This window comes from Capricornis sumatraensis, chromosome 1, assembly GCF_032405125.1.
Source record: "Capricornis sumatraensis isolate serow.1 chromosome 1, serow.2, whole genome shotgun sequence".
NCBI classification, from domain to species: domain Eukaryota; kingdom Metazoa; phylum Chordata; class Mammalia; order Artiodactyla; family Bovidae; genus Capricornis; species Capricornis sumatraensis.
In genome coordinates, this window is record NC_091069.1 from 170,837,845 (window position 1) to 170,863,498 (window position 25,654).

At 41.3% G+C, this 25,654-nt stretch overlaps 1 protein-coding gene across 1 annotated transcript; it reads right to left on the minus strand.

Moving 5' to 3' along the window:
* Positions 1 to 2,423: 2,423 nt before the first annotated feature.
* COX17 (cytochrome c oxidase copper chaperone COX17) lies at positions 2,424 to 10,524 on the minus strand. Its single transcript, XM_068983911.1, has 3 exons — positions 10,354 to 10,524; positions 8,498 to 8,586; positions 2,424 to 2,552 (listed from the first exon to the last, which is right to left on the minus strand). Exons 1-2 carry the CDS (start codon positions 10,458 to 10,460, stop codon positions 8,502 to 8,504), a joined length of 192 nt encoding a protein of 63 aa, XP_068840012.1. The 5' UTR covers positions 10,461 to 10,524; the 3' UTR covers positions 2,424 to 2,552; positions 8,498 to 8,501.
* Between the last annotated feature and the right edge of the window lie 15,130 nt (positions 10,525 to 25,654).

Genomic DNA, 25,654 nt, shown 5'->3' on the forward strand with positions numbered 1-25,654 from the left:
CCTCTGGCCCATCTTTGCTTAAATGACACTTATACTTTCCTTTGGAAATGTCCGCTGTAGTGTTATAATGGAATAGCCAATGGGGAAAAAAAAAAAAAAGCATACATGCAAAAAGAGATAAATGGCAAGGTCACCAAGAAGTGGTCTATTGTAGACTGGTGGCATTTCAGCTGATTTCTTTCTTCCTTGTTTCCGCAAAACCAACAAAACCAAACATTTTTAAAATCAGAAATAATTTAGGTATCTGTTATGTCTCCTGTTCAATACTGAGACCCAGTTCCTAGAATGGTATCTAACATATAACAGGCATTCTATAAACATTTGTTTAATGAAGTGAATGTACAGATAGAGAACTGTTTAAATTATGGTAAGCCATGGGGTAGATTTGTACATAGCTAATAGAAACCGTATTGTAGAACTATACTCACAGGTGATAAAATATATTGAGAAAAGTTAATACTATGATTGCATTAAAAATATGTAGCATAAGGACCTTCCCGGTGGTCCAGTGGTGACGACTCTATGCTTCCAACGCAGGGGACAAGGGTTTGATCTCTCGTCAGCGAACTAGATCCTGTGTGCTGCAACAAGAACTGGCACAGTCAAAAAAAGAAAAGTAGCACAGAAAAATGACCTACATTTTTTGTTTAAAAAAAAATATTTTAAAAGCGTAAGAAAAAATTGGAACAGCAAAAATTAACATTGGGAGATAAGGTTAGGAATTTTCTTTTCTTTTTGTAGTTCCAGGACATATTCAAGCAGAATGTGGATAACCATCTGCCAGCTATCTATACTGGGGGGAAGTTGATTCACATCATCTCCCTTAGGAGTCCAAGATTCTATTCCTCACCCTAGAATGCTCTGAAATCTACACAATGTCCACTTAAATAAAACTCTATATCCAAGCAAATACTAAAGTAAAAATATGAATACAGAGAATGTCAGTAACATTAAATGCTAGATACTGTGCCAAATGCTTTCTATACCTCCACTTTAATGAGTGCTCAATCTTGTATTACTACTATCCCCAATTTTTCCTTTCAGATGAGAAAAACAAACCCAAAGAGGCTGACTTGTTTGAGGTCATGTAGCCATCTGTTGAACTTAAGCCTGGCACACTTCAAAGCTACACTTTTTTCCTCCCCCAGCTGTACACCATGTGGGATTCTGGTTACCCCACCAGAGACTGAACCTGCACCCCCTGCATTGGAAGTGCGGGGTCTTAGCCACTGGACCGCCAGGGAAGCCCCAGAGCCATCTCTTAACTAGGAAAGGATCTTAGGAACAATTTAGTTCAGCTCCTTTTTAAGAAGCAACCTTCCAATCATATGACACATGAACCCTACATATTCTCATTAGTTTTCACAGTATCTTTTGTTGTTAAGATTTAAAATTCAAAGACAGAATATGACCAACTGCCTCATTTGCTCAAAAGCAGCTAATAGGACCACAAGGCTGCTATAGTGATCCATACTTTATGTCCTATTCACTATGTTCTATACGTTAGAACTATAGAACATAGTGAATAGAACATATATTCGGTATCACTACAGTGTAGGACTATTTCATTAGTGACTTATTTGTAAAAATCCAGCCTCTGATCTGGGCCAGCTTCTAATTAATAAGAGATACCTGTTTGGCCCCTAGGCATTAAACTTCTAATCCTAGTCTATTCTAAAATGTAAAAAACAGTTGAGATCTTTCAAGCCAACGCACCCTGATGTGGTCCAAAATCGAAACAAGTTACTTTCATAAAAGAGAGAATTACTAAAGAACAATAATGACTTAAAATATTAAGACTGAAGATTTGTCCAATTCTTACCTTTAAGAAAGTTAAAAATAAAAAACAAAACCTTGAATGAGATGGTTTGACTATCAGATCCATTATAAATTGAATACTTCTATGTAACTAATCTTTGTGATTTCATTAGATAAGATCAGTATCTGCTTTTTCTTGACAAAAAATATCCAGAGTTCCCAGCATGACAACAAGAACATAAGAAATTTGTTATAAGATTTGTTTATACTATAGTCGGTCCCTCAGGATCTGGGGCAATCGGTTCCAGGACCCTCCTGTGGATACCAGAACCTGTGTTTGCTCAAGTCCCTTATACAAAATGATGTAGTATTTCTATATAACTTGAGCACATCCTCCTATATACCTCTCTAGATTATTTGTAATACCTAATAAAATGCAAATGTTGCACAAATAGTTGTAAATACAATGTAAATAGTTGTAAATACTATGTAAATAGTTGAAAAAAATGACAAACTCAAGTTTTATTTTTTGGAACTTTCTGGAATTCCCTCGCCCCCACCCCCCAATATTTTTGATCCAATGTTGTTTGAATCCACAAATGAGAAACCCACAGATATTCCTTAAGAAAAATAAATACCACTTGAGGATGTGAGGAATACAAAAAGAAACACACCTGAAGACTTTAACCAGGGATTTTTAAAAATAAATTATAAATAATTTTTTATTTTGGAACTCCCAAAGTTACTGAATCTTCTTCATTCTTCAGGAACTATTCACTCCCAGAGCAGACCACCTGCAGAAAAAAAATGTATTTTAGAAAGTTTAAAATTTCAAACATCATGCCAGACCTATGGAGTCAGGAATTAAGATGCTAGAAATAGATGCTTCAGCCAAGGACTATTAACTAACTGCCACAATTATTCTAAACCAGCCACAAAATAAAAGATCCACACTTTTAAAATTTTAGTTTTGCTTAACTTTAAATATAAAAACATCACAGAAACTGTTTAATTCATTACAAGGTTTAATCTTTAAAGTCTTTGTTGAAGTAAAAACTATACGTTCATTTATTTTCTCAAAAACATCTTCCCCAAAGAGGTTTATTTTTATAGATATTCAAGCGAAGAAACTTGCAACCCCCTCCTTGCTGACTCAAGTATGTTTGGCAAAGATCCACGAAGTGGAAGGCAGGTCAGCTCTGTATACAAGGCATTTCCTGTGGAAAGTTACTCACTCAAACCCAAGGGCAAAGTAAGGGTAACACTTCTGAAATGAATCTGGAAGATCAAAAAGGGAGAGCACCAGAGGATAGTCATAGCTGGTCATAGCAGGTGTCTCTCCAAAAAGCTCGTACCCACCCCGACTCCTATCCCAGAAGACAGAAACAATGCTAACAAGTTAGCTAAGCAATTTGGACTGGCCGATGGGTCTCAAGTCTAATTCAATGCTTCCCTCACCTAGCTATTCCTGCATTTGGTTTAGAAAAGATAAGCCTTATCAACAATATAAATATATAAATTCTCTCTTTTCTAAAAGGCTCAGAAGAAGAATACATGTAAACATATGCAAAAATGAAGTCACTCTCATTTCAAGAGATGGCAGTCTGTATAGCATTGCTACCTCTTTTGTTATCAGCTACTCATCATCAGGGGGGCTACCCACTGAAAGCCTCTGGGTATAAAGTCCTTGACAGAAGATAGATATCTGTTGAATGAATAAATGTTCAAACAGCAAAAATGACCCTTTTTCTTGACTCTCAGGATATTTTCAGACATCATCAGTTGTCTCTGAGTTTGTTTTGTGTGTGTGAAATCAGCCATATTTTAAACATATTTTAACCAAATATTAAGTTCAATCAAACTTTAAATACTGAGTATCACCATCACTCAGTGCTGGTCCTTTAATTTATTTCAAAGATTTTAGCCCCCAAACTGCGTTCTCCAGGTGCCTCCTGGGTCTTAAAGGCAGAAAGATACCAGCCGCCATTTCTAAGCAGGTTTTAGGTTCCTCTAGTTTCTCTTTCAGGAAAAGCAGCAGTCATGGACTTCCCTGGTGGCCCAGTGGATAGGGATCCACCTGGCAAGTGTAGAGGACACGGGTTGGGTCCCTGGTGTGGGAAGATTCCACATGCCATGGGGCAACTAAGCCCGTGCACCAAAACTACTGAGCTGGCACGCTAAAGCCTGTGTGCTGTAGCTACCGAAACCTGTGTGCCCGGAGCCTGTACTCCAGAGAAGCCACCGCAATGAGAAGCCTGTGTGCCCCAACTAGTGAGTAGCCCCTGCACGCTGCAACTAGAGACATTCCTCACACAGCAACGAAGCCCTAGCGCAGCCAAAAAAAAAAAAAAGGAGTTGTAAATGTCTAGAAAAACCACAATCACACCCTATTTTTTCTTAGGAGTAGTTTTCAAGTCTCTGTTTTTGCTGCTATTAAATCTTTAGACAATTTATATTTAGTATTATCCCTACTACTTCTTCTGGAGAAGGCAGTGGCACCCCACTCCAGTACTTTTGTCTAGAAAATCCCATGGACGGAGGAGCCTGGTGGGCTGCAGTCCACGGGGTCGCTAGAGTCGGACACGACTGAGCGACTTCACTTTCACTTTTCACTTTCATGCACTGGAGAAGGAAATGGCAACCCACTCCAGTGTTCTTGCCTGGAGAATCCCAGAGACGGGGAAGCCTGGTGGGCTGCCGTCTATGGGGTCGCACAGAGTCAGACACGACTGAAGCAAATTAGCAGCAGCAGCAGCAGCAGCTACTTCTTCAGCTTAAGCCAATGGTTCGTAGAGAGGAACACCTGAAAATTATCTAGGAGCTTCAGTTAACAGGTGCAGATCAGGGCTCAAGCGTGTGAATTTTGGAAAACATTCCTCAGATGATTATAAGGTACACTTCTGGTTGAATGTACTTACTTTCATATTAAGTCCAATATTCTGGATTCAAGGTACAATTAAGATCTTATTTAGAAAATAAAAGCTACTAAGGTTTTTGAATTAAGGAACTTTCATGATCATTACTGGGAAGATCTGAGATTGCAAAATATTTTTCCTTTGAAGCTATCCTCAGAAAAATGTGGTCTAATGGTGTAAGAGACAACAATTTAGTTGAGTTTATCTTATAAGAGCGCAGATAGTAGTATTGAATTTTACCCAGTTACTGACCTGGTTGCTGGGTTATATCCACCTCTGTATTTCAACAAAAGGTCTTTGTAACTAGCATTCAAAATAAAGTTTTAGGTAAACCTAAAAATGAATACGTTGTCAGTAAAATCTCATTAAGTGCAAGGAGTGAAGTATAAAGCGCTCGCAATCTGGAGAGTGAAAAAAGACCTAGATTTGGACTTCCCTGGTGGTCTAGTGGTAAAGAATCTGCCTGCCCATGCAGGGGACACAGATCTGATCCCTGGTCCAGGAAGATCCCACATGCCTTGGGGCAACTAAGCCCATACTCCACAACTACTGAGCCCATGCTCTAGAGCCCTAAAGCCGCAACTACTGCGCTGTGCTTCACAAAAGAAGCCGTCACAATGAGAAGCCTGGGCACTGCCAAGAGGAGGCGCCCCTGCTCTGAGCAACTGGAGGAAGCCCGCACACAGCAAAGACCCAGACCAGGCAAAACAAAACAAGATCAAGATTCCAGTTTTAATCCCACCGCCTATCTACTCCTAACTTGAGCAAGTCTTTTTTTTTTTTTTTTTTTTTTGACTTCATGGTCCCTCCATTTCTCCATGGGGGATAGGGAAATAGGGCACCTGGGACCAAAGTAGATTCAAACACTTGTTCCTTTTCCAAAAGTAGCATTATGCTGAAAATAAAAAACATATTCTCAATCCTAAGAAAGGCCCTACGTGGATTCAGATTCTTTTCATAACCAGGATTCAAAAATACCTAATCATGACATATATTAAGCAGACCTCAACAGAATGTCTGCTATCCACAGTTTCAAGATATGGCTATCTGGTTTCTCTTTGACAGTTTACAAAGCCTATTCATACACATATCATTTAATCATCACGATGACTAGGAAGTAGTTTGGTCATGTACTGTTCTCTCTCCTTTACACATGAGAAAACTAAGGCTCAGAAATTTAAGGACTTGCTCAATACCACACAACTGGTTCAACTGTTTTCTAAGCCCAAAGCTCTTGCATTTTCTTTTATATACAAATGAAGCCATAGTAATCACTCTCATTCTCCATCCCAATAACAAAGAAAACCATGATATCTTCTGGTCCTCGTGAATATATGCTACTTATAGCAATAACTGTATCACCTTTGAGATCCACATGAAGTCCAAGCAAAACTTCTGACGCTCCTAAAATTAGCATTAAAAAAAAAAATCATCCTTTTTATCAAGGCAGGCTTAACCCTAAGCAACAGCTTACACAACTGACTAGAAAGAAAGGGACAAGGAAATCATGTACAAATGTTGAGATTCCATGTCTTTGAAGTAATCAAGTTATACTTTTAAAAAATAGTTATACTTTTTAAGCTCCCCACAACCATATTTACTTATTTTACAAAATGATTCACCATGAGATTTTTTAAAAGTCACTTAAGTATATCTTGTATACACAGCTTCATAATACCATACATAAAAATCACAAAATATATTATGGATCTCTTTTTATAAACAAAAAAGTAAAACTCAGATATGTTAGATTAGTATCTTAATGAACATATATTTAGTTCAAGTAAAACACACTCTAAGCTAGAGAAGAGGAGAACCAAAGTTAAGCCTCAGGACTTTCAGTCTAGACTGTTTTCCACCTCATAGTGATACTTCTTATCAGCTGGTTCCTTATCCCCCCTTTTTCACAGCTCAAAGAGGAAGGCTGGTCACATGTAAAATTTCAAAAAGGCAGGAAACAGGTGAAAGGGAAAGAAGCCAGGCTTTCTATTACTTTTATACTGGTATGTAGCTTTGGCTTTATCTCTCGGCTATTATTAAAATGGTGGTATGGTGTGGATCTTATGGGGGAGTAAGGGCACCAAGCAGAGGGCATCTGTCTAGAGACAGAGGTTACAGGTCTGACCCTGCCTAGAGGTAGTCACTTCATACATATGGGCCTTAGTTTCCTCATTTATTCATTCATTTAATCAAGAATCTTCTATTGAACACTTGGTATGTCCAGAGGGGCTTCCCCAGGTGGCTCAGTGGTAAAGAATCCACCTGCCAACGCAAGAGACGTGGGTTCGATCCTGATCTGGGAAGATCCCACAGGCCGCGTAGCAAATCTGCCCGTGCACCACGACTACTGAACCAGTGCTCTAGAGCCTGCCAGGCACAACTGCCGAGACCACGTGAAGCCCGAGAGCCCTAGAGCCTGTGCTCCGCAACAAGGGAAGCCTCCGCAATAAGAAGTCGGCATACCCCAACTAGAGAGCGCCCCTCGCCTCTGCAACTAGAGAAAAGCCCATGCAGCAACAAAGACCCAGCACAGCCCAAAACACCAGAAACCGAGGTTCTACTTTTATTAGAATAAAGCATGGTACAACAGAAACAGTGACAATTCCATTTCTGTTTTGCAGAAAGCAATGCTTCCATGTGCTGCCTACTCCGTATTTAAAAGCTCTTCCTAAGTCAGAAAGAAAAACCCCAATACAGTAAGTTAACGCATACATATGGACTTTAGAAAGATGGAAACGATGGCCCTGTGAGACAGCAAAAGAGACACAGATATAAAGAACAGACTTTTGGACTCTGTGGGAGAAGGCGAGGGTGGGATGACTTGAGAGAATAGCATTGAAACATGTATATTACCATATGTGAAGCAGATGACCAGTCCAAGTTTGATGCCTGAAACAGGGCACTGAAAGCCGGTGCGCTAGGATAACCCAGAGGGATGAGATGGGGAGGGAAGAGGGGGTGGTTCAGGACAGGGGGACACATGTACACCCATGGCTGATTCATGTCAATGAATGGCAAAAACCACAACAATATTGTAAAGTAATCAGCCTCTAACTATAATATATAAATTAATTTTTTAAAAAAAGCTCTTCCTAAAAACTCACAAGATTAGAAACAAAAAAACAGAATATTTCCCTTTTAATCAGACAACTGAATTTTTTGTCTGGATATTCTGAACTTCCTAAGCCATGATTCTCCTATCCATAACATAATTCTAAAAGCTTTTGCCAAGCCCTTACTTGAAAGCTTAATTCTCCCCTTCCCAAATCCACAAAACACCTCTCAACTTCTTTTTTCTGGTGGCAACATGCAGCATGCAAGATCCTGACCAACTAGAGATAGAGCCCAGGGACCCTGCGGTGGAAGCTGGGAGTCTTAACCACCGGACCACCTGGGAAGTCCCATATTTCTCAATTTATTAGCATCATTTACTCTGTACACTAGAAACTGAAAAGCTATTTTTCTAGTTATACTTAGGCATGTTAGATTAACCAGGTGAGCTACCTTTCAGACAGGTGGTGGTTTAGTTGCTAAGCCGTGTCTGACTCTTGTGATCTCATGGACTGTAGCCCGCCAGGCTCCTCTGTCCATAGGATTCTCCAGGTGAGAATACTAGAGTGGGTTGCCATTTCCTTCTCCAGAGGAGCTTCCTGACCCAGGAATTGAACCCCGGTCTCCTGCATTGCAGGCAGATTCTTTATCGACTGAACTATGATGAAGCCCTAAGAATGCTGCCAAATGATTGCTAAACCTGTAAAGCAATACACAAATTTGAAGCAATCAGCCTATGTATTACCTTCCAAATAAGAAAGTACCATGCTCACCATTTCATATCTTAAATCCCAGGGCTCTCATGCACTCCTTGTGGGCTTCAATTAGGTGTCCACATTGCTCTTCTCCTTTCTCAATTATGCTATAAATCAAAATGCACTTGTTAATAAAGTAGGCATTAAGCACATTAGCGGTAAGTGAGCTAAGTGATAAGGAGTGAGGCAGAACACGGATCTGACAGAATACAGCTGGAATTTTAAAAACGGTATTACACCAAATGGTTTTATACCAAATTTGTTTTTACTGGCTCTTGTGATACTCCCTTGCCCATGAAAATGTTCCACAGATAACTAGTTTTTGGGGGTAGAGGAATCTGATTAGAAGAAATAATTATGCATATTAAATATTGACCCTAGACAATATCCAAGGAATAATACTGCTCTGTAATGAAATAAACTGAGAAAAAAGTTAACATTAAATGTACAGAAAGAAGAGCTTAATTTTTTGCCTATCACAGAGGAATTACATTTTTGATTCTGCTCTACATTCAAATACCTCTAAATAAATTTACTTCTAGCCACAAGACACACAACACAAACAGCAAAAGACATCTGGCTGCCAAGGGCGGCCTGAGGAGCCCCACTCATGATGATCAAAGAACTTTTCACTTGTAAAATTACAAAGACTAGGACCACGAAAAAAATCAATTATATGAAAAAACTGACTCCTGACTCTAGATATCTGGGGAGCCACCATAGGGGTCAGAGGTAACTGTTACAGAAGTTATCTTTTAAAAAGGTAGGTTCTCCTTCCTTCTAAATACAACCTATCTTTCACTAGCTTTAATGGCTGTCTGCATGGGATACCAAGCTCCTTATGAAAATAATAGCTAGCTCACCCTGATCATTTATTAAATACTGAAAATACTGTGCTAGGCACCAAATATGACTTATAGCACAGTAATCGTGAGGGCAGAAACCTTAGGCCCATTTTACAGATATGAGACAGAGATGTTAATTTGCTCAAGGTCACAAAGCTGGTTGGTGAACCAGGACTCAAACTGAAACTGGATCCCAGGCTCTTAATCATGATGTAATACTATCTGAAGGTTCGATAAGCACCTACTGTTTTTAACTGTGGAAGCACAGTATCCCACTGTAGTCTTCAATTCTCCCTTCACAGTATTACTTGCAAAATACTTAAGTGTAAATGTCTTTACTTTCTGTGTGAGGACAAAAAGGGACTGGAGGGAGAGGTGTAACACTCACATTATCTGAAGATTCCTTCAGATATTTGTTCCACAATAGAGGCTGTATACAATGAAAACAAGAATGCGAGTTGATGGTAATCTAGTTGTACTATTCTGAATACTGTAATGTCATTTATATCATAGCCTGGTTGATTTTTAAATCATCTAGCTAGAAGAGGTGGGGGCATAAGGGAGTTTTCTGTAGTGTTAAGAAATGTACCCTGTGTCTTAACTATGTCTAAATTTTGGGAGAAATCACCAGAAATTGTACTCTTTGATACTGCCAAACCTCGCACAGCAATCATTAACTTTAATGCTCCATTAACTTTAAGAGCGGCAGCTTTACCCATTTCTACGTTTTTGAACCTAAGGCAGTGTTTGACCCATAACATTTCCACGTTCAGAAACCCTTTGTAGGAAGGAATGAGTGGACGAAACAAACTCGAGTCAATCTGACCTCTTTCCAATCCCTTCATCTGTTTCCCAAGGGTGAGCTAAGAGCTCAGTCTACAGCCAGCCAACTGCGAAGCCTATTGGACTCTACAGCCTTCAAGAGCACCACACGCCTAAGCGAGGACCAACACCAGCCCCAGGCAGGGCAGAAGGCCTGAGCGCTAGACGCGGAGCCTCCGGCCGCCCCCTCCCGGACTGCGCACTAACCACGCATCGCGCGCCTTCTTGGTCTCCGGGCAGGCGCAGCAGGGCTTCAGCGGCTTCTTCTCCTGCGACTCAGATGGGGCAGGGCTTGCGGCCGCCAGACCTGGCATTTTTCGTGCCCAAAAACAGCAACTAGCACAGACAGCCTAAACTCTCCAGACTTGGCAAAGCCGATTTGCGCGCATTCACTTCCGGCAGTCGCTCTGAAAAGAACAGGAAGTCCTGCCTCTCTTCCACAATTGGGGGAAGAGAGGCGAAAGGAGGGGTTTTTGGTTTTTTTTGTTTTTTTTTTTTTAAAGGCGCTGTGCAGAAGAGTCAAAATGAAGGTAGTAATGTGAGGACGTCTCTTTGGTCCAGGAGCAGAGAAGTGAGACGAGAGTACAGCGACCTGGAGGACCCTCAAAGGAGGAGATCTGGTCTTTCCCAGTCTATTATTTTCCTCTATTTCTTTGCGTTGTTCACTTAAGAAGGCTTCCTTATCTTGCCTTCCTATTCTCTGGAACTCTGCATTCCGTTGGGTATACTTTCCTTTTCTCCTTTGCTTCTCACTTCTCTTCTTTTCTCAGCTATTTGTAAGGCTTCTTCTGACAACCACGTTGTTGCCTTCTGCCGTTTGTTTTTCTCGGAGAAGATTTTGGTCACTGCCTCCTGTACTGTGTTACCAATCTCCATCCATAGTTCTTCACGTAGTATGTCTATCAGATCTAATCCCTTGAATCTGTCACTTCCACTGTATAACTGTAAGGGAGTTGATTTAGGTCGTACCTGAATGACCTAGTGGTTTTCTCTACTTTCTTCAGTTTAAGCCTGAATTTTGCAATAAGGAGCTGATAATCTGACCCACAGTCAGCTCCAGGCCTTGTTTTTGCTGACTGTATAGAACTTCTCTATCTTCAGCTGAAGAGAATATAATCAATCTGATTTTGGTATTGACCATCTGGTTATGCCCATGTGTGGAGTCATCTCTTGTATTGTTGGAAGAGGGTGTATGCTGTGACCAGTGTATTCTCTTGACAAAACTCTGTTAGCCTTTGCATTGCTTCATTTTGTACTCCAAGGCCACACTTGCCTGTTACGCCAGGTATCTCTTGACTTCCTACTTTTGCATCCCAATCCTCTATGATGAAAAGGACATCGTTTTTTGGTGTTAGTTCTAGAAGGTCTTGTCGGTCTTCATAAAACCGTTCAGGTTTTTTGGCATCAGAGGTTGGGGCATAGACTTGGACTACTGCAATGTTGAATGATTTACCATGGAAATGAACCAAGATCATTCTGTAATTTTTGAGATTGCACCCAAGTACTGCATTTTTGGATTCTTTTGTACACTATGAAGGCTACTCCATTTCTTCTAAGGAATTCTTTTAGAGATTTCTTCAAGAAAATTTGAGATACCAAGGGAACATCTCATGCAAGAATGGGCACAGTGAAGGACAGAAATGGCAAGGACCTGAGAGAAGCAGAAGAGATTAAGAAGTGGCAAGAATACACAGAAGAACTATACAAAAAAAAGGTCTTAATGACCCAAACAACCACGATAGTGTGGTCACTCACCTAGAGCCAGACATCCTGGAATGTGAAGTCAAGGAAGCATTACTATGAAAAAAGCTACTGGAGGTGATGGAATTCCAACTGAGCTATTGCAAATCCTAAAAGATGATGCCATTAAAGTGCTGCACTCAATATGCCAGCAAATTTGGAAAACTTAGCAGTGGCCATAGGACTGGAAAAGGTCAATTTTCATTCCAATCCCAAAGAAGGACAATGCTGAAGAATGTTCAGACTACCACACAGTTGCACTTAGTTCACATGCTAGCAAGAAATGGCAACCCACTCCAGTGTTCTTGCCTGGAGAATCCCAGGGACAGGGGAGCCTGGTAGGCTGCCATCTATGCGGTCACACAGAGTCGGACACAACTGAAGCAACTTAGAAGCAGCAGCAAGGTAATACTTAAAATCCTTCAAACTAGGCTTCTGCAGTACCTGAACTGAGAACTTCCAGATGTACAAGCTGGATTTAGAAAAGGCAGACGAACCAGAGATCAAATTGCCAACATCTGCTGGATCATAGAAAAAGCAAGGGATTTCCAGAAAAGCATCTATCTGTTTCATTCATTATGCTAAACCCTTTGAGTGTGTGGATTACAACAAACTGGAAAATTATGAAAGAGTTGGAAATACCAGACCATGTTACCTGCCTCCTAAGAAACCTGTATACAGTCCAGGAGGCAACAGTTAGAACCAGATATGGAACAACAGACTGGTTCAAAATTGAGAAAGGAGTTCATTAGGCTCTATATTGTCACCTTGCTTATTTAACTTATATGCAGTGTGCATGGGTGCTAAGTCACTTCACTCATGTCCAACTCTTTGCAACCCTATTAACTGTAGCCTGCCAGCTCCACTGTCCATGGGGACTCTCCAGGCAAGAATATTGGAGTGGGTTCCCATGCCCTCCTCCAGGGGATCGTTCTCATCCAGGGATTGAACCTGCATCTCTTAAGTTTCCTACATTGGCAGGTGGGTTCTTTATTATTAGTGCCACCTGGGAAGTGCCTATATGCAGAGTAGTTGTTCAGTCACCCAGTCGTGTCTGACTCTGTGTGATCCCATGGACTGCAGCATACCAGGCCTCCCTGTCCCTCACCATCTCCCAAAGTTTGCCCAAGTTCATCTCCATTGCATAGGTGATGCCATCCAGCCATCTCCGCCTCTGATGCCCTCTTCTCCTTCTGTCCTCAATCTTTCCCAGCATCAGGGACTTTTCCAATGAGTCAGCTGTTCTCATTGGATGACCAAAATACTGGAGCTTCAGCTTCATCATCAGTCCTTCCAAGGAATATCCAGGGTTGATTTCACTTAAGATTGACTGATTTGATCTCCTTGCTGTCCAAGGGACTTTCAGAAGTCTTCTCCAGCACCACAGTTTGAAGGCATCAATTCTTCGGTGTTCTGTCTTCTTGAGCGCCCAGCTCTCACAACCGTACATGACCCCTGGGAAGACCATAAATAAGCCTTGACTACACAAACCTTTATTGGCAGAGACATTACGTCTCTGCTTTTCAATGCACTGTCTAGGTTTGTCATAGCTTTCCTGCCAAGAAGCAATCGCCTCTGATTTCATGAATGCAGCATCCACAGTAATTTTTAGAGCCCAAGAAGAGGAAACCTGTCACAACTTTCACCCTTTCCCCTCTATTTGCCATGAAGTAATGGGGCCAGACACCATGATTTTAGTTTTTTTAATATTTAGTTTTAGGCTGGCTCTTTCACTCTCCCCCTTCACCCTCATCAAGAGGCTCTTTAGCTCCTCTTCGCTTTCTGCCATTAGAGTGGTGTGATCCACATGTCTGAGGTTTTTCACGTTTTTCCCACCTATCTTGATTCCAAATTGTAACTCATCCAGCCCTGCTTTTCTCATGACATGCTCAGCATATAGGTTAAACAAACAGGGTGGCAGCAGACAGCCCTGCTGTACTCCTTTCTCAATCTTAAACCCCGTCAGTAGTTCCATGCAGGGTTCTAGCTGCTGCTTCTTGACCCACAGACAGGTTTCTCAGGAGACAGGTAAGATGGTCTGGTATTCCCATCTCTTTAAGAGCTTTTCACAATTTGTTATGATCCACACAAAGGCTTTAGCATAGTCGATGAAACAGAGGCAGATGTTTTTTCTGGAATATGCAGAGTACATCATGAGAAATGCCAGGCTGGATGACTCATAAGCTGGAATCAAGATTGCTGGTGGAAATATCAACAACCTTAGATATGCATATGCTGCTGCTGCTAAGTCACTTCAGTCTTGTCCGACTCTGTGCGACCCCATAGACAGCAGCCCACCAGGCTCCTCCACCCATGGGATTTTCCAGGCAAGAGTACTGGAGTGGGGTGCCATTGCCTTCTCCGAGATATGCATATAATACCATGCTAATGGCAGAAAGTGAAGAGAAACTTAAGAGCTTCTTAATGAAGGTGAAATAGAGTGAAAAGGCTGGCTTACAACTCAACATTAAAAAAATAAGATTGTGGCATCTGGTCCCAACACTTCATGACAAATAGATGGGGAAACAGTGGAAACAGTAACAGATTTTACTTTCTTGGGCTCCAAAATCACTGAGGATGGTGATTGCAGCCATAAGATTAAAAGATGCTTGGCCCTTGGATACAAACCTAGACAATGTATTAAAACACAGAGACATTAGTTTGCCAACAACTGCACATATAGTCAAAACTCTGGTTTTTCCAGTAGCCATGTATGGATGTGAGAGTTGGACCATAAAGAAGGCTGAGCACCGAAGAATTGATGCTTTTGAATTGTGTTGCTGGAGAAGATTCTTAAGAGTCTCATGGACTGCAAGGAGATCAAACCAGTTGATCCTAAAGGAAATCAAACCTGAATATTCATTGGAAGGACTGATACTGAAGCTGAAACTCCAATACTTTGGCCACCTGATGTGAAGAACTGACTCACTGGAAAAGACCCTGATGTTGGGAAAGGTTGAGGGCAGGAAAAGATAAGGGTGACAGTGGGTGAGATGGTTGCTTGGCATCACTGACTCAATGGACATGAGTTTGAACAAACTCCAGGAGTTAGTGTAGAACAGGGAAGCCTGATGTGCTGCAGTCCGTGGGGCTGCAAAGAGTCAGACACAACTTAGTGACTGAACAGCAACACAAAGCAGGAAAGTAGTAAGGCAGCTCGGCTCTCTCAACCCTGCCCCCACCACAAATGATGACAACTGAACGAGAGTAACCGCTAGTGTAAGCCATTTCCTCTTGAATATCACATTAGCTCCCAGTATTTTATGCTCAGCATTATTTGCCATCCTATTGTCCTTCCTACCCCCCTTCACTGATGTAGTTAAAAGACATTTGAACAATCCAATCCACAAGTCTTGAAAAAAAATTCCCCACTACTCATACCTCACCCGACTCAATTTAAATTCTCAATTTATAGCTCATTCTCTTACTGATTTGATTTCAGTATGAATTGTCCAATCATAGGGCAAATATGCCAGTTAGTAAAACTGAAAATTGCCTTTTCCTTGTTATTTCTCAAAGTCAAGTAATACCTATCTTCCTAGGTAGTTAAGTACACTGGTGCTTATGTTACTTGCAATAAAATGCACATAGCCATTGCTTTTTTCCCTGCAATGAATTGTTGGAGGAAGAATGAATGTATTTTTTAAAGCAAGATTTCCAGACATTATTTAAGTAGCTGCCTAGAGATAGATATTTTGGGTGATCAAGCTTTCCGGATCACCTGACTGAGGTTTCTTTCTGTATTTCAGAGATTTAGCTTAGGGAATCCTGAGGTGTATCTGTGAACTGGTGCTGTGTAGGAGTAATTTCTATATGTACATTTTCAAAGATACTAAAACCATCCCCATTTTGTCATCTAAAAACTACTAATAAGCATGATTTTTACTTCATTCTGGGCTGATATGTTTAATAACACAATATATTTGTTGTTGTTTAATCACTAAGTCATGTCTGACTCTTTTTCCACCCCAGGGGATCTTCCCAAGCCAGGGATTGAACCCATGTCTCCTGCATTGGTGGCATATTCTTTACCACTGAGCCACCAGGTGAGTCCTTACATTCTCTCAAATTCACCTTTATCCACCATTCTTTCAGCTAGCTATTCACTCCCATTGTTCAGTTATCTTGTTATTCATACAGTGCTTCTTGAACTAGCAACATCAACATCACTTGGAAATGGAATCTACAGTAAACACAGTTCAAGTCAATGGGGAAAAGAAAAATAAACTAGAAAAAATTAAGTACTGCATCTACATGTAAAAGACCAAACTATACCAAAAGGTGGGGAACTACCTTTTGGACAACATTTCAAAAGCATAAATTGTAAGTAAAAAACTTCATGAAATTTATTACATGAAAATAAAGGCTTGAGGATGTACAAAGGACATGTTAAATTAATTAAACTGTACCCATACCTGCCCCCGAGAATTAATGGATGCTTGCCTTGATTTATCTCTTTACTTATTTCAAAGCACCTGGTATTTGTCAAGGATGTTTTACAGCTGTGCTTCAAGAAACGTGCAATGGTCAACCAAACTGGACTGGCTCTGACATAACCACAGGAATCTTTCGGAGTAGATGAAACCTGGCAGAGTGCAAAAGTTACTTTTTGCTTCATTACTATGTTAAAATCTCCACCCAGGCAGGAGACTTGTGCTTTGCTAGGCATGATTCATGCTGTGGGCAAAGAAGCATGGAAGACTGTGTGTGCCCCAGCTGCCACTGAAAATCTGCCCCCATTTCCTAGAGCCTTGATGATGTCCCTACCTCCTAACCCATTTCCCCCTCCCCCAGGGGAGAAGGTGTATTTAGAGAATGAACTCTCTCTTCTCCATTTCTTGATCAATGAATGAGGTGTATGCTTTGCAATACTGAACCCCATGTTTGTTTGATTGGTATTGGCAACTCAAGGCCAAGGACCCACTGAGGAGGTCACTGACCCATTGGGGATCTGTAACAATAAGGAGACTGTTAGACTCATGTGGTTCTGATGCCATGACAACCTATGTAGGCAAACCAAAATTTAAGCCTATTAATGCCTCAGAGTTACAGACTTAAAATGCTAAAGGCAGAGTACATCATGAGAAACCCTGGGCTGGAGGAAGCACAAGCTGGAATCAAGACTGCCCGGAGATATATCAATAACCTCAGATATGCAGATGACACCACCCTTATGGCAGAAAGTGAAGAGGAACTAAAAAGCCTCTTGATGAAAGTGACACAGGAGAGTGAAAAAGTTGGCTTACAGCTCAACATTCAGAAAACTAAGATCATGGCATCTGGTCCTATCACTTCATGGCAAATAGATGGGGAAACAGTGGAAACAGTGGCTGACTTTATTTTTCTGGGCTCCAAAATCACTGCAGATGGTGATTGCAGCCATGAAATTAAAAGACGCATGCTCCTTGGAAGGAAAGTTATGAGCAACCTAGACAGCATATTGAAAAGCAGAGACATTACTTTGCCAACAAAGGTCCATCTAGTCAAGGCTATGGTTTTTCCAGTGGTCATGTATGGATGTGAGAGTTGGACTATAAAGAAAGCTGAGTGCCGAAGAACTGATGCTTTCGAACTGTGGTGTTGGAGAAGACTCTAGAGAGTCCCTTGGACTGCAAGGAGATCCAACCAGTCCATCCTAAAGGAGATCAGTCCTGGGTGTTCATTGGAAGGACTGATGCTGAAGCTGAAACTCGAACATTTTGGTCACCTGATGTGAAGAGCTGACTCATTTGAAAAGACCCTGATGCTGGGAAAGATTGAAGGCAGGAGGAGAAGGGGACAACAGAGGATGAGATGGTTGGATGGCATCACTGACACAATGGACATGGGTTTGGGTAAACTCTGGGAATTGGTGATGGACAGGGAGGCCTGGTGTGCTTCAGTTCATGGGGTCGCAAAGAGTTGGACACGACTGATCGACTGAACTGAACTGAACTGAACTGAAAGGCAACCAATCACAAGTAGTTAACAAGGCTTTATACTGCAGCCAGGCCATAACTAATATCCTTACTTTTCTTTCACCTTTTTTCTGTTAAAGCATCTCCCTAACCTTATGCCGGTGAAGCTTTCCTAACCACTTCTTATTTGGTGCTACTGATTGGAATCAATTTTTGCTCAAATAAACTCTTAAAAATTTTAATATGTCTCAGTGTCTTTTAACAGACACTGTAGACCAAGTTAACAAGTAGATGACAAACTGGTAAAAGATACCTGAAACAGTCAAGTCCAACAAGGCAGTAATGTCAAGAATATTTAAGGAACTTACATAAAATAACAACAAGAAAATAACAACCTCAATAGGAAAATGGAGAAGAGATATTAAAACTGTGTCTCAGATTGGGACTTGAACTCAGTCTTTTAACTGAGATCACACCTGGTGTCAGGACTTAATGAAGCTCAGGTTCTTAATGTCTCATCACAGCTTGGTGAAAGACAAAGTGATAGATAAGAAGTAGATTTATTTAGAGAAAATCCACTCCATAAACAGAGTGTGGGTCATCTCAGAAGGTGAGAGTGGCCTTAGGGTATAGGGGGTTGTCAGTTTTTATAGGGGTGGGTAATTTCATAGCCTGTGAGTAAGAGTAGTATTCCAGCTATTTTGGGGAAGGGGTGGGGATTTCCAGAAATTGGGTCACCGCCCACTTTTTGACCTTTATGATCAGCCTTGGAACTGTCATGGTGCTTATGGGTGTATCATTTAGCTTGCTTGTGTTAAAGTGAGTGTATGAAAGTGAAAGTGTTAGTCGTTCAGTCATGTCTGACTCTTGGCAACCCCATCACTGTAGCCCACCGGGCTCCTCTGTCCATGGAATTCTCTAGGCAAGAATACTGGAATGGATAGCCATTCCCTTCTCCAGAGGATCTTCCCAATACAGGGATTGAACCTGGTCTCCTGCGTTGCAGGCAGACTCTTTATCATCTGAGCCACCAGGAAGCCCAGTGAACGTATTAGTGAGGCTCAAGGTCTAGTGTAAGTGTACTTGCAGCCCATTCCAGAATTCTTGCCTGGAGAATCCCATGGACAGAGGAGCCTGGCAGGCTACAGTCCATGGGGTCGCAGGAGTCGGACACGATAGCAACTAAACCACCTGCAGAAGAATGGAAAGGGGAGCAGGAGCGCCAGTGTTGTTTCGGGACTTCCCTGGGTGGCTTAGACAGTAAAGAATCTGCCTGCAATGCAGAAGACCTGTGTTCAATACATGGGTCAGGAAGATCCCCTGGAGAAGGGAATGGCAACCCACTCCAGTATTCTTGCCTGGAGAATCCCATGGACAGAGGAGCCTGGTGGGCTACACTCTATGTGGCTGCAAAGAGTTGGACATGACTGAGCGACTAACACACACTTGTCTACCATCTTGGAGCTCTTTGGTTCAAACCAGTTTATTTTGTGTCCTTGGGCTATGTCATTCTTTTAAAGGCTGTGTCCTGCCCCCTTCCTTCCTGTTTCAATATGGACAGACAATATATAGAAGCACAAATAGTCAACCAGTTTTTTTGTTTTTCTGCTTATTTAACACAGGAGAATATGTAGAATATATAGCAGCAAAAAACCAAGGTCAACACTCATGAGCTGTTCCAACAGTACTAATCATAAAAATGGAAAATAAATTAACAATGAGGTATCACTTTACAGCCATTAGACTGAAATTAAACAACTGGATAATGCCAAGTACTCGTGAGTATGCAGGAATCCTTGGGAATGGAGACTGGTCCTGCCGTTTTGGAAGGCAGTTAGGCAGTACCTAGTTAATTTAAGAATGGGTGCATACCTGCTGCTGCTGCTGCTGCTAAGTCGCTTCAGTCATGGCCAACTCTGTGCGACCCCACAGACAGCAGCCCACCGGGTTCCCCTGTCCCTGGGATTCTCCAGGCAAGAACACTGGAGAGGGTTGCCATTTCCTTCTTCAATGCATGAAAGTGAAAAGTGAAAGTGAAGTCGCTCAGTCGTGTCCGACTCTTCATGACCCCGTGGACTGCAGCCCACCAGGCTCCTCTGCCCATGGGATTTTCCAGGCAAGAGTACTGGAGTGGGTTGCCATTGCCTTCTCCAGGGTGAATACCTATGACACAGCAATTCTATTCCTGGATCTATATTCCAAGTCCATAATGGAACATGTTATGGTGATCATTGTCATAGCATATTTATGTAGCAAGGAATTGAAGGCAATCTGGGCATTCATACTGGGGAGGTAGATAGGTATATGTGGAGTTCAAGGCCCAAACTAGAAGAAACTAACAACATACACACAGAGTGAAATGGATGCATTTTTAAAATGCATGGGTAGTGGGAAAAAGTCAGAACGAGAATAGATACACAGCCCAATACTATTTGCATAAATTTAAAGAAGGTGTTTGGGGGCAGGAGGAGAAGGGGACAATGGAGGATGAGATGGCTGGATGGCATTACCAACTCAATGGACATGAGTTTAAGTGAACTCCAGAGTTGGTGATGGACAGGGAGGCCTGGCGTGCTGCGATTCATGTGGTTGCAAAGAGTCGGACACGACTGAGCAACTGAACTGAACAAAAACAAAAATACATGTTTGAACACAATGTGTGAAACAGTTTGCTTATTTAAACAGAGTGGTTGCTTATAAGCAGAGGTAAGTTGGGGCAGAGAACAGAGATAAATGCAAATAAAGTGCCCATGCAGGGACCAATAATGATAATGCGTCATGCACAGAGGAGGACAATTAAGTCAAATGTTTGTACTTGAGGTCCAAGGACAACTATGCTGACTGCATCCTACTCCATGAAGTTTAGAAAGCACTGTTTTATGGGGTAAAAATGGAATTTAATCATTTTAATATCCTCTTTCCTTGCTTTTAAGTGAAAACAGTCATGTTGTCATGATCAGATACTGTGACTTTCTAGATGTGTGGTCATCCTGTCATATGCATTTTGGCCTCCCAATAGTAGTGAGCACATGAGACACGGCACAAATGTTTTTACTCAAATTATTCCCCCCAAACTATTTTTCCCTGCCAAGAATCTAGAAGTTCTTTTTCCCATAGTAAGATCTCCCTTAAATAAGCAGACAAACAAACAAAAGAAAGAAAATGTTGTCTGAACTAATTTTCTCTTCTAGTACTGTCCAATAACTCATATTGGCACAGATAATTCTTAATAGAGAACCCAGATTTTTTAGAATGTGCTTACTTATAATGAATTATCAGTTGAAATGACAACGTAAATCTTCAGCTACATTACCTTCTTACATATAGAACTACATACCTTCCTTACATATAGAACTGTTGAGTTTGTCAACCATCATTTAATCTTCACAGTAGTTGTGAAACCGAGCAGGGACCCTTTGGGGCCTTCCTGGGTACAAAAGTCTTTCTAGGTCCCCCATTTCTTGTTTATAAGAAAAATGCTTCAGCCTCTCAGACCTTGAGTTCTCGAGGTACAGAGTCAAACAATTAGTGATTAGAAATAGTTTCTCCTAAAGAGATATACCGGCTCAGAGGTTAAAGTGTCTGCCTGCAATGCAGGAGACCTGGGTTTGATCCCTGGGTTGGGAAGATCCCCTGGAGAAGGAAATGGCAACCCACTCCAGTATCCGTGCCTGGAGAATCCCATGGACACAGGAGCCTGGTGGGCTACAGTCCGCGGGGTCGCAAAGAGTCGGACACGACTCAGCGACTTCACTTTCACTTTCAAAGAGATATACATAACAACCTGATACAGATCGCCGTTCTACTACAAGAACTAAGGTCCCCACCCAGGTGGAGGATGGTATCTTCAGGCTGAACACAAGCACAGGGACCTCCGGCTGGTTGGAACCGGAATGCTGATTAAGATTTCTGGAGCACTACCTCACCACCAACCAATCAGAACAAAGTCACACACCCTGTGGCTATCCCCACAAATTTGCCTGAAACCCTTGGGGGAGTTCAGGTCTTTTCCACAGGAGCCGCCCATTCTCTTTGTTTGGCCCTCGCAATAAACCTTTCTCTGCTCCAAACTCCAGCGTTTCAGTTTGTTTGGCCTCGTTGTGCATCCAGCATGTGAACCTGGGTTCAAAAACAGTTGAATGTGTTATCTACATCTCAGTCGGTCTAAATGAAAGATGAATATCATTTTAAAATCAATCATTATTATTACATATTTAATTGTGCTACTGAACTTTTGTGTCTAGGAAATGAACAAAGAAGAAATGAGAAATAGCCACGTGTTTAGGAAATTAAGAGAATTGTGATAAGCTGTAGATGCAGGTTATAGACTGAAAAGCTGAAGCAGCCTTTCTGTAACCAAGGAAAGATTTTTCTTGCCCACTGTCCTTTGGTGCTTCAATGAAGACAGGGTTCTTGCAGTGACCACACTGACTTTCTCAGGGTAAGCTAGTATCGGCAGGTCTTGTCCCACCCACACTTCCTTTAAGCTGTTGCATTCAAGACATAAACAAGACCTTGTTTTCCTCCCTGAGCACTGTGGGTCTTAAACTCTTTCAACAAGCACTTCTTTCTGATGAATGTTCTCCTGCCCTTGAATACCAAGGATATTCCTTTTCAAAGTGAAATATATAGCCATTTATATTCAGCTACTCAACTCTCGTTTCAGAAAAGTACAGCTAACCTACACATGTGGGTTGCTTTTTTTCTGCTTTTTAATTTATGAATAAGTAAGATTTCAGATCAACTGTTGATTTTTACTTTGACATCATGCTTTACTTTTCTTACCCAGCTTAAATGCCTTTAGATTTATGGTGACTTTAGTTAAAGAAAAAGTAGGATTATAAAATATTGTAATTCAATGTTTCCCATTCTACCCTAGGAAAAATCTCAATAATTCACTTCCCCCAGGAAAAACACAGCAGTTCGAGAAACCTGTAATTGGAGATTAAGTTGAGTAGGTAGCACATGGAGACAATAATGAAAGATTGGATTCAACCAGCCACCTCTGTAAAGATGGGGGACACTTGGAGGTTCTATCTGTGGGGTTCCCTGGTGGCTCAGGTGGTAAAGAATCTACCTGCAGTGCAGGAGACCCAGGTTCAGTCCCTGGGTCGGGACGATCCCCTGGAGAAAGAAATGGGTGGCAACTCACTCCAGTGTTCTCACCCGGAAAATTCTGTGGACAGAATTTTGTATCAAGTTCTCACTTCCCAGTTAACAATTTTAACCAGCAGTACTTTACTTTTAAGCCTCTGGCACTCTTTGCTGTTGCTGTAATTGCTAAATTAGTAGGCAGCAAGAGTTGGAATAGTTACTGTAATGGATTTTTTCACAATACAGTGGATATATTACTGTATGATGCGATGGGAATGCGAGCTATAGATGGAACTAAGCAGGCATGTGTGGCTAGCCTGGTGATATAACAAGCAACTACTAAGGGAATACTTTCTAAAATCTCTCCCATGATAAAGGTATTAGCCATTTTTCAAGCCTAACTAACTCCAGGTGTGGAGACTATTAAGGGTGGGTAATTGAGGTTGGTAGAGAAGGAGTGACACCATATGCTGAGAGAGAGGAATTACAAGGCTTGAATTCTCAAGTTTCGCTAGTAATAATAGGTTCAATGGAAACTTTGTATAGTATTTACATTTCTGCCCCTGGGGGGAAAAATGCTTTCCAATTGCCACAATAAATACATGCTGTACATAAATTCTCAATAGCTTTTTAGGAAGTCTGAAGGGTCTGAGATTTACTGTGTCTGCCACAGTTTCATGAATGCTGGTAGAAACCGGCAAACTGTTGAGTCAGAGATGAAGGATCATTTATTACTTATAGCAGAAATGGCAAGTATCAGCATTTTTGCAACACTTCTCTAAGCCCCGATTTCCACAGAAAGCCAGGTGACATCACAGGAAAGGAAGCTTAGGAAATTCAAATCTTTGACAATGGGCTGTGAGAAAGATTGCCGTTTGCTCAAAGGGAGACAGGATCTCTGATTTCTAAGGCAGCAAGCAAATCGGCCCCTTGCTCCAGAGACAGACACTACCTCTCTCTATTGTCCAAGGTTACTCCCTACACAAACAAAGGAAAAGACAGACAGCTACTTCCTTGCAAGACAAGTAGAAGCAAGAGACCCATGGAGAACTGTCTCCCAAATGTGCATGGTGTATGTGCATGGTATAATTTTGATTTTAATGAAGCTGTGTTATTAAGGAGCACCCCTCTCCAGCCTAATTTCATAAAGATTGCACATTAGTCATTTTTTACTGTGCAATATTGTTACCACAAACCTAGTTGTAACACATGTATTTTTTTAAAGGTAATTGGATTCTTTAAAAAGTTTTTTTTAATTTATTTTTTAATTGAAGGATAATTGCATTCCACAATTGTGTTGGTTTGTGCCATTTCACAGTTTCTGCACTTAGGCACCTGGGAATGGCTTAAATGGCTCCTCTGATTAGGGTCTCACAAAATGCACTGAGAATTTTGGCTGAGACTGTGGTCTCATCTGAGATTCTACTGGAGAAAAAATATGCTTTTAATCTCATTCAGGTTGTTGGCAGTATTCAGTTTCTTGCAGTTATAGGAATGAAGAATTTGATTTCTTCCTTGCTGTGGTCAGAGGCCACCCTCATTTCTGAGAAGCTACCTGTAGTTCCTTGCCATTTGGGGTTTTCAAATACGGCCACCTGCTTCCCCAAAGCCAGCAAGGGAGAGGTTGAGCAACTCCAGCAAAATGACGACTATGGTGTATGTAGAACAATCATGTTTAATATATATTAATATAATATATAAACCATTATATTTGACATATTCTATTGGTTAGTGTCTTCCAATATGTTTATCAAGGGGGCTGGCTGTTGGCTACTTCAGATAATTTATCTGAGAGATGAAAAGTCATTCTGAGGAGGGGACATCATTCTAGCTGAGACCACAGATGATGAGGACGGGATAAGATAGGGGTGAGGAGCATTTTGGAGAAAAGGAACAGAAAATGGGAAATGCAGCTGTCCCCAGAGATAGAAAAATATCATCATGCCATTATAAGACCATATTTTACATGTTTTTTAACTCTGTTTTTTCCCATCATACAGTGAGTTGTACCAATATCTTAGATCTTCAGTACCTATTTCATAGTAGACAGTGTTGTTGTTATTCAGTCACTAAGTCATGTCTGATTCTTTGTGATCCCATGGACTGCAACATGCCAGGCCTCCCTGTTCCTCACCATCTCCTGGAGTTTACCCAAGTTCATGTCCATTGAATTGGTGATGCCATCCAATCATCTCATCCTCTGCTGCCCTTTTCTCCTTTTGCCTTCAATCTTTACCAGCATCAGGTGGCCAAAGTATTGGAGCTTCAGAATCAGTCCTTCCAATGAGTATTCAGGGTTGATTTCCTTTAGGATAGCCTGGTTTGATCTTGCAGGTCAAGGGACTCTCAAAAGAATCTTTTCCAGCACCACAATTCAAAATAATCAATTCTTCAGTGTTCAGCCTTCTTTACAGTCCAGTAAATTTATATAATAAATGGATAGATTTATTCATTTAGGAAACATTTGACTAAGCTTTCATGTACTAGGTGCCAAAGAATGCTCAAACTACCCGCACAGTTGCACTCATCTCACATGCTAGTAAAGTAATGCTTAAAATTCTCCAAGCCAGGCTTCAGCAATATGTGAACCATGAACTTCCAGATGTTCAAGCTGGTTTTAGAAAAGGCAGAAGAACCAGAGATCAAATTGCCAACATCCGCTGGATCACTGAAAAAAGCAAGAGATTTCCAGAAAAACACCTATTTCTGCTTTATTGACTATGCCAAAGCCTTTGACTGTGTGGATCACAATAAACTGTGGAAAATTCTGAAAGAGA

Excerpts from the sequence above, each read along its gene's own strand:
- COX17 (XM_068983911.1), bottom strand. The coding sequence starts at position 10,460 with ATGCCAGGTCTGGCGGCCGCAAGCCCTGCCCCATCTGAGTCGCAGGAG. Across the intron at positions 8,587-10,353 it reads AAGAAGGCGCGCGATGCGTG|CATAATTGAGAAAGGAGAAG; the intron begins GTTAGTGCGCAG and ends TTTGATTTATAG.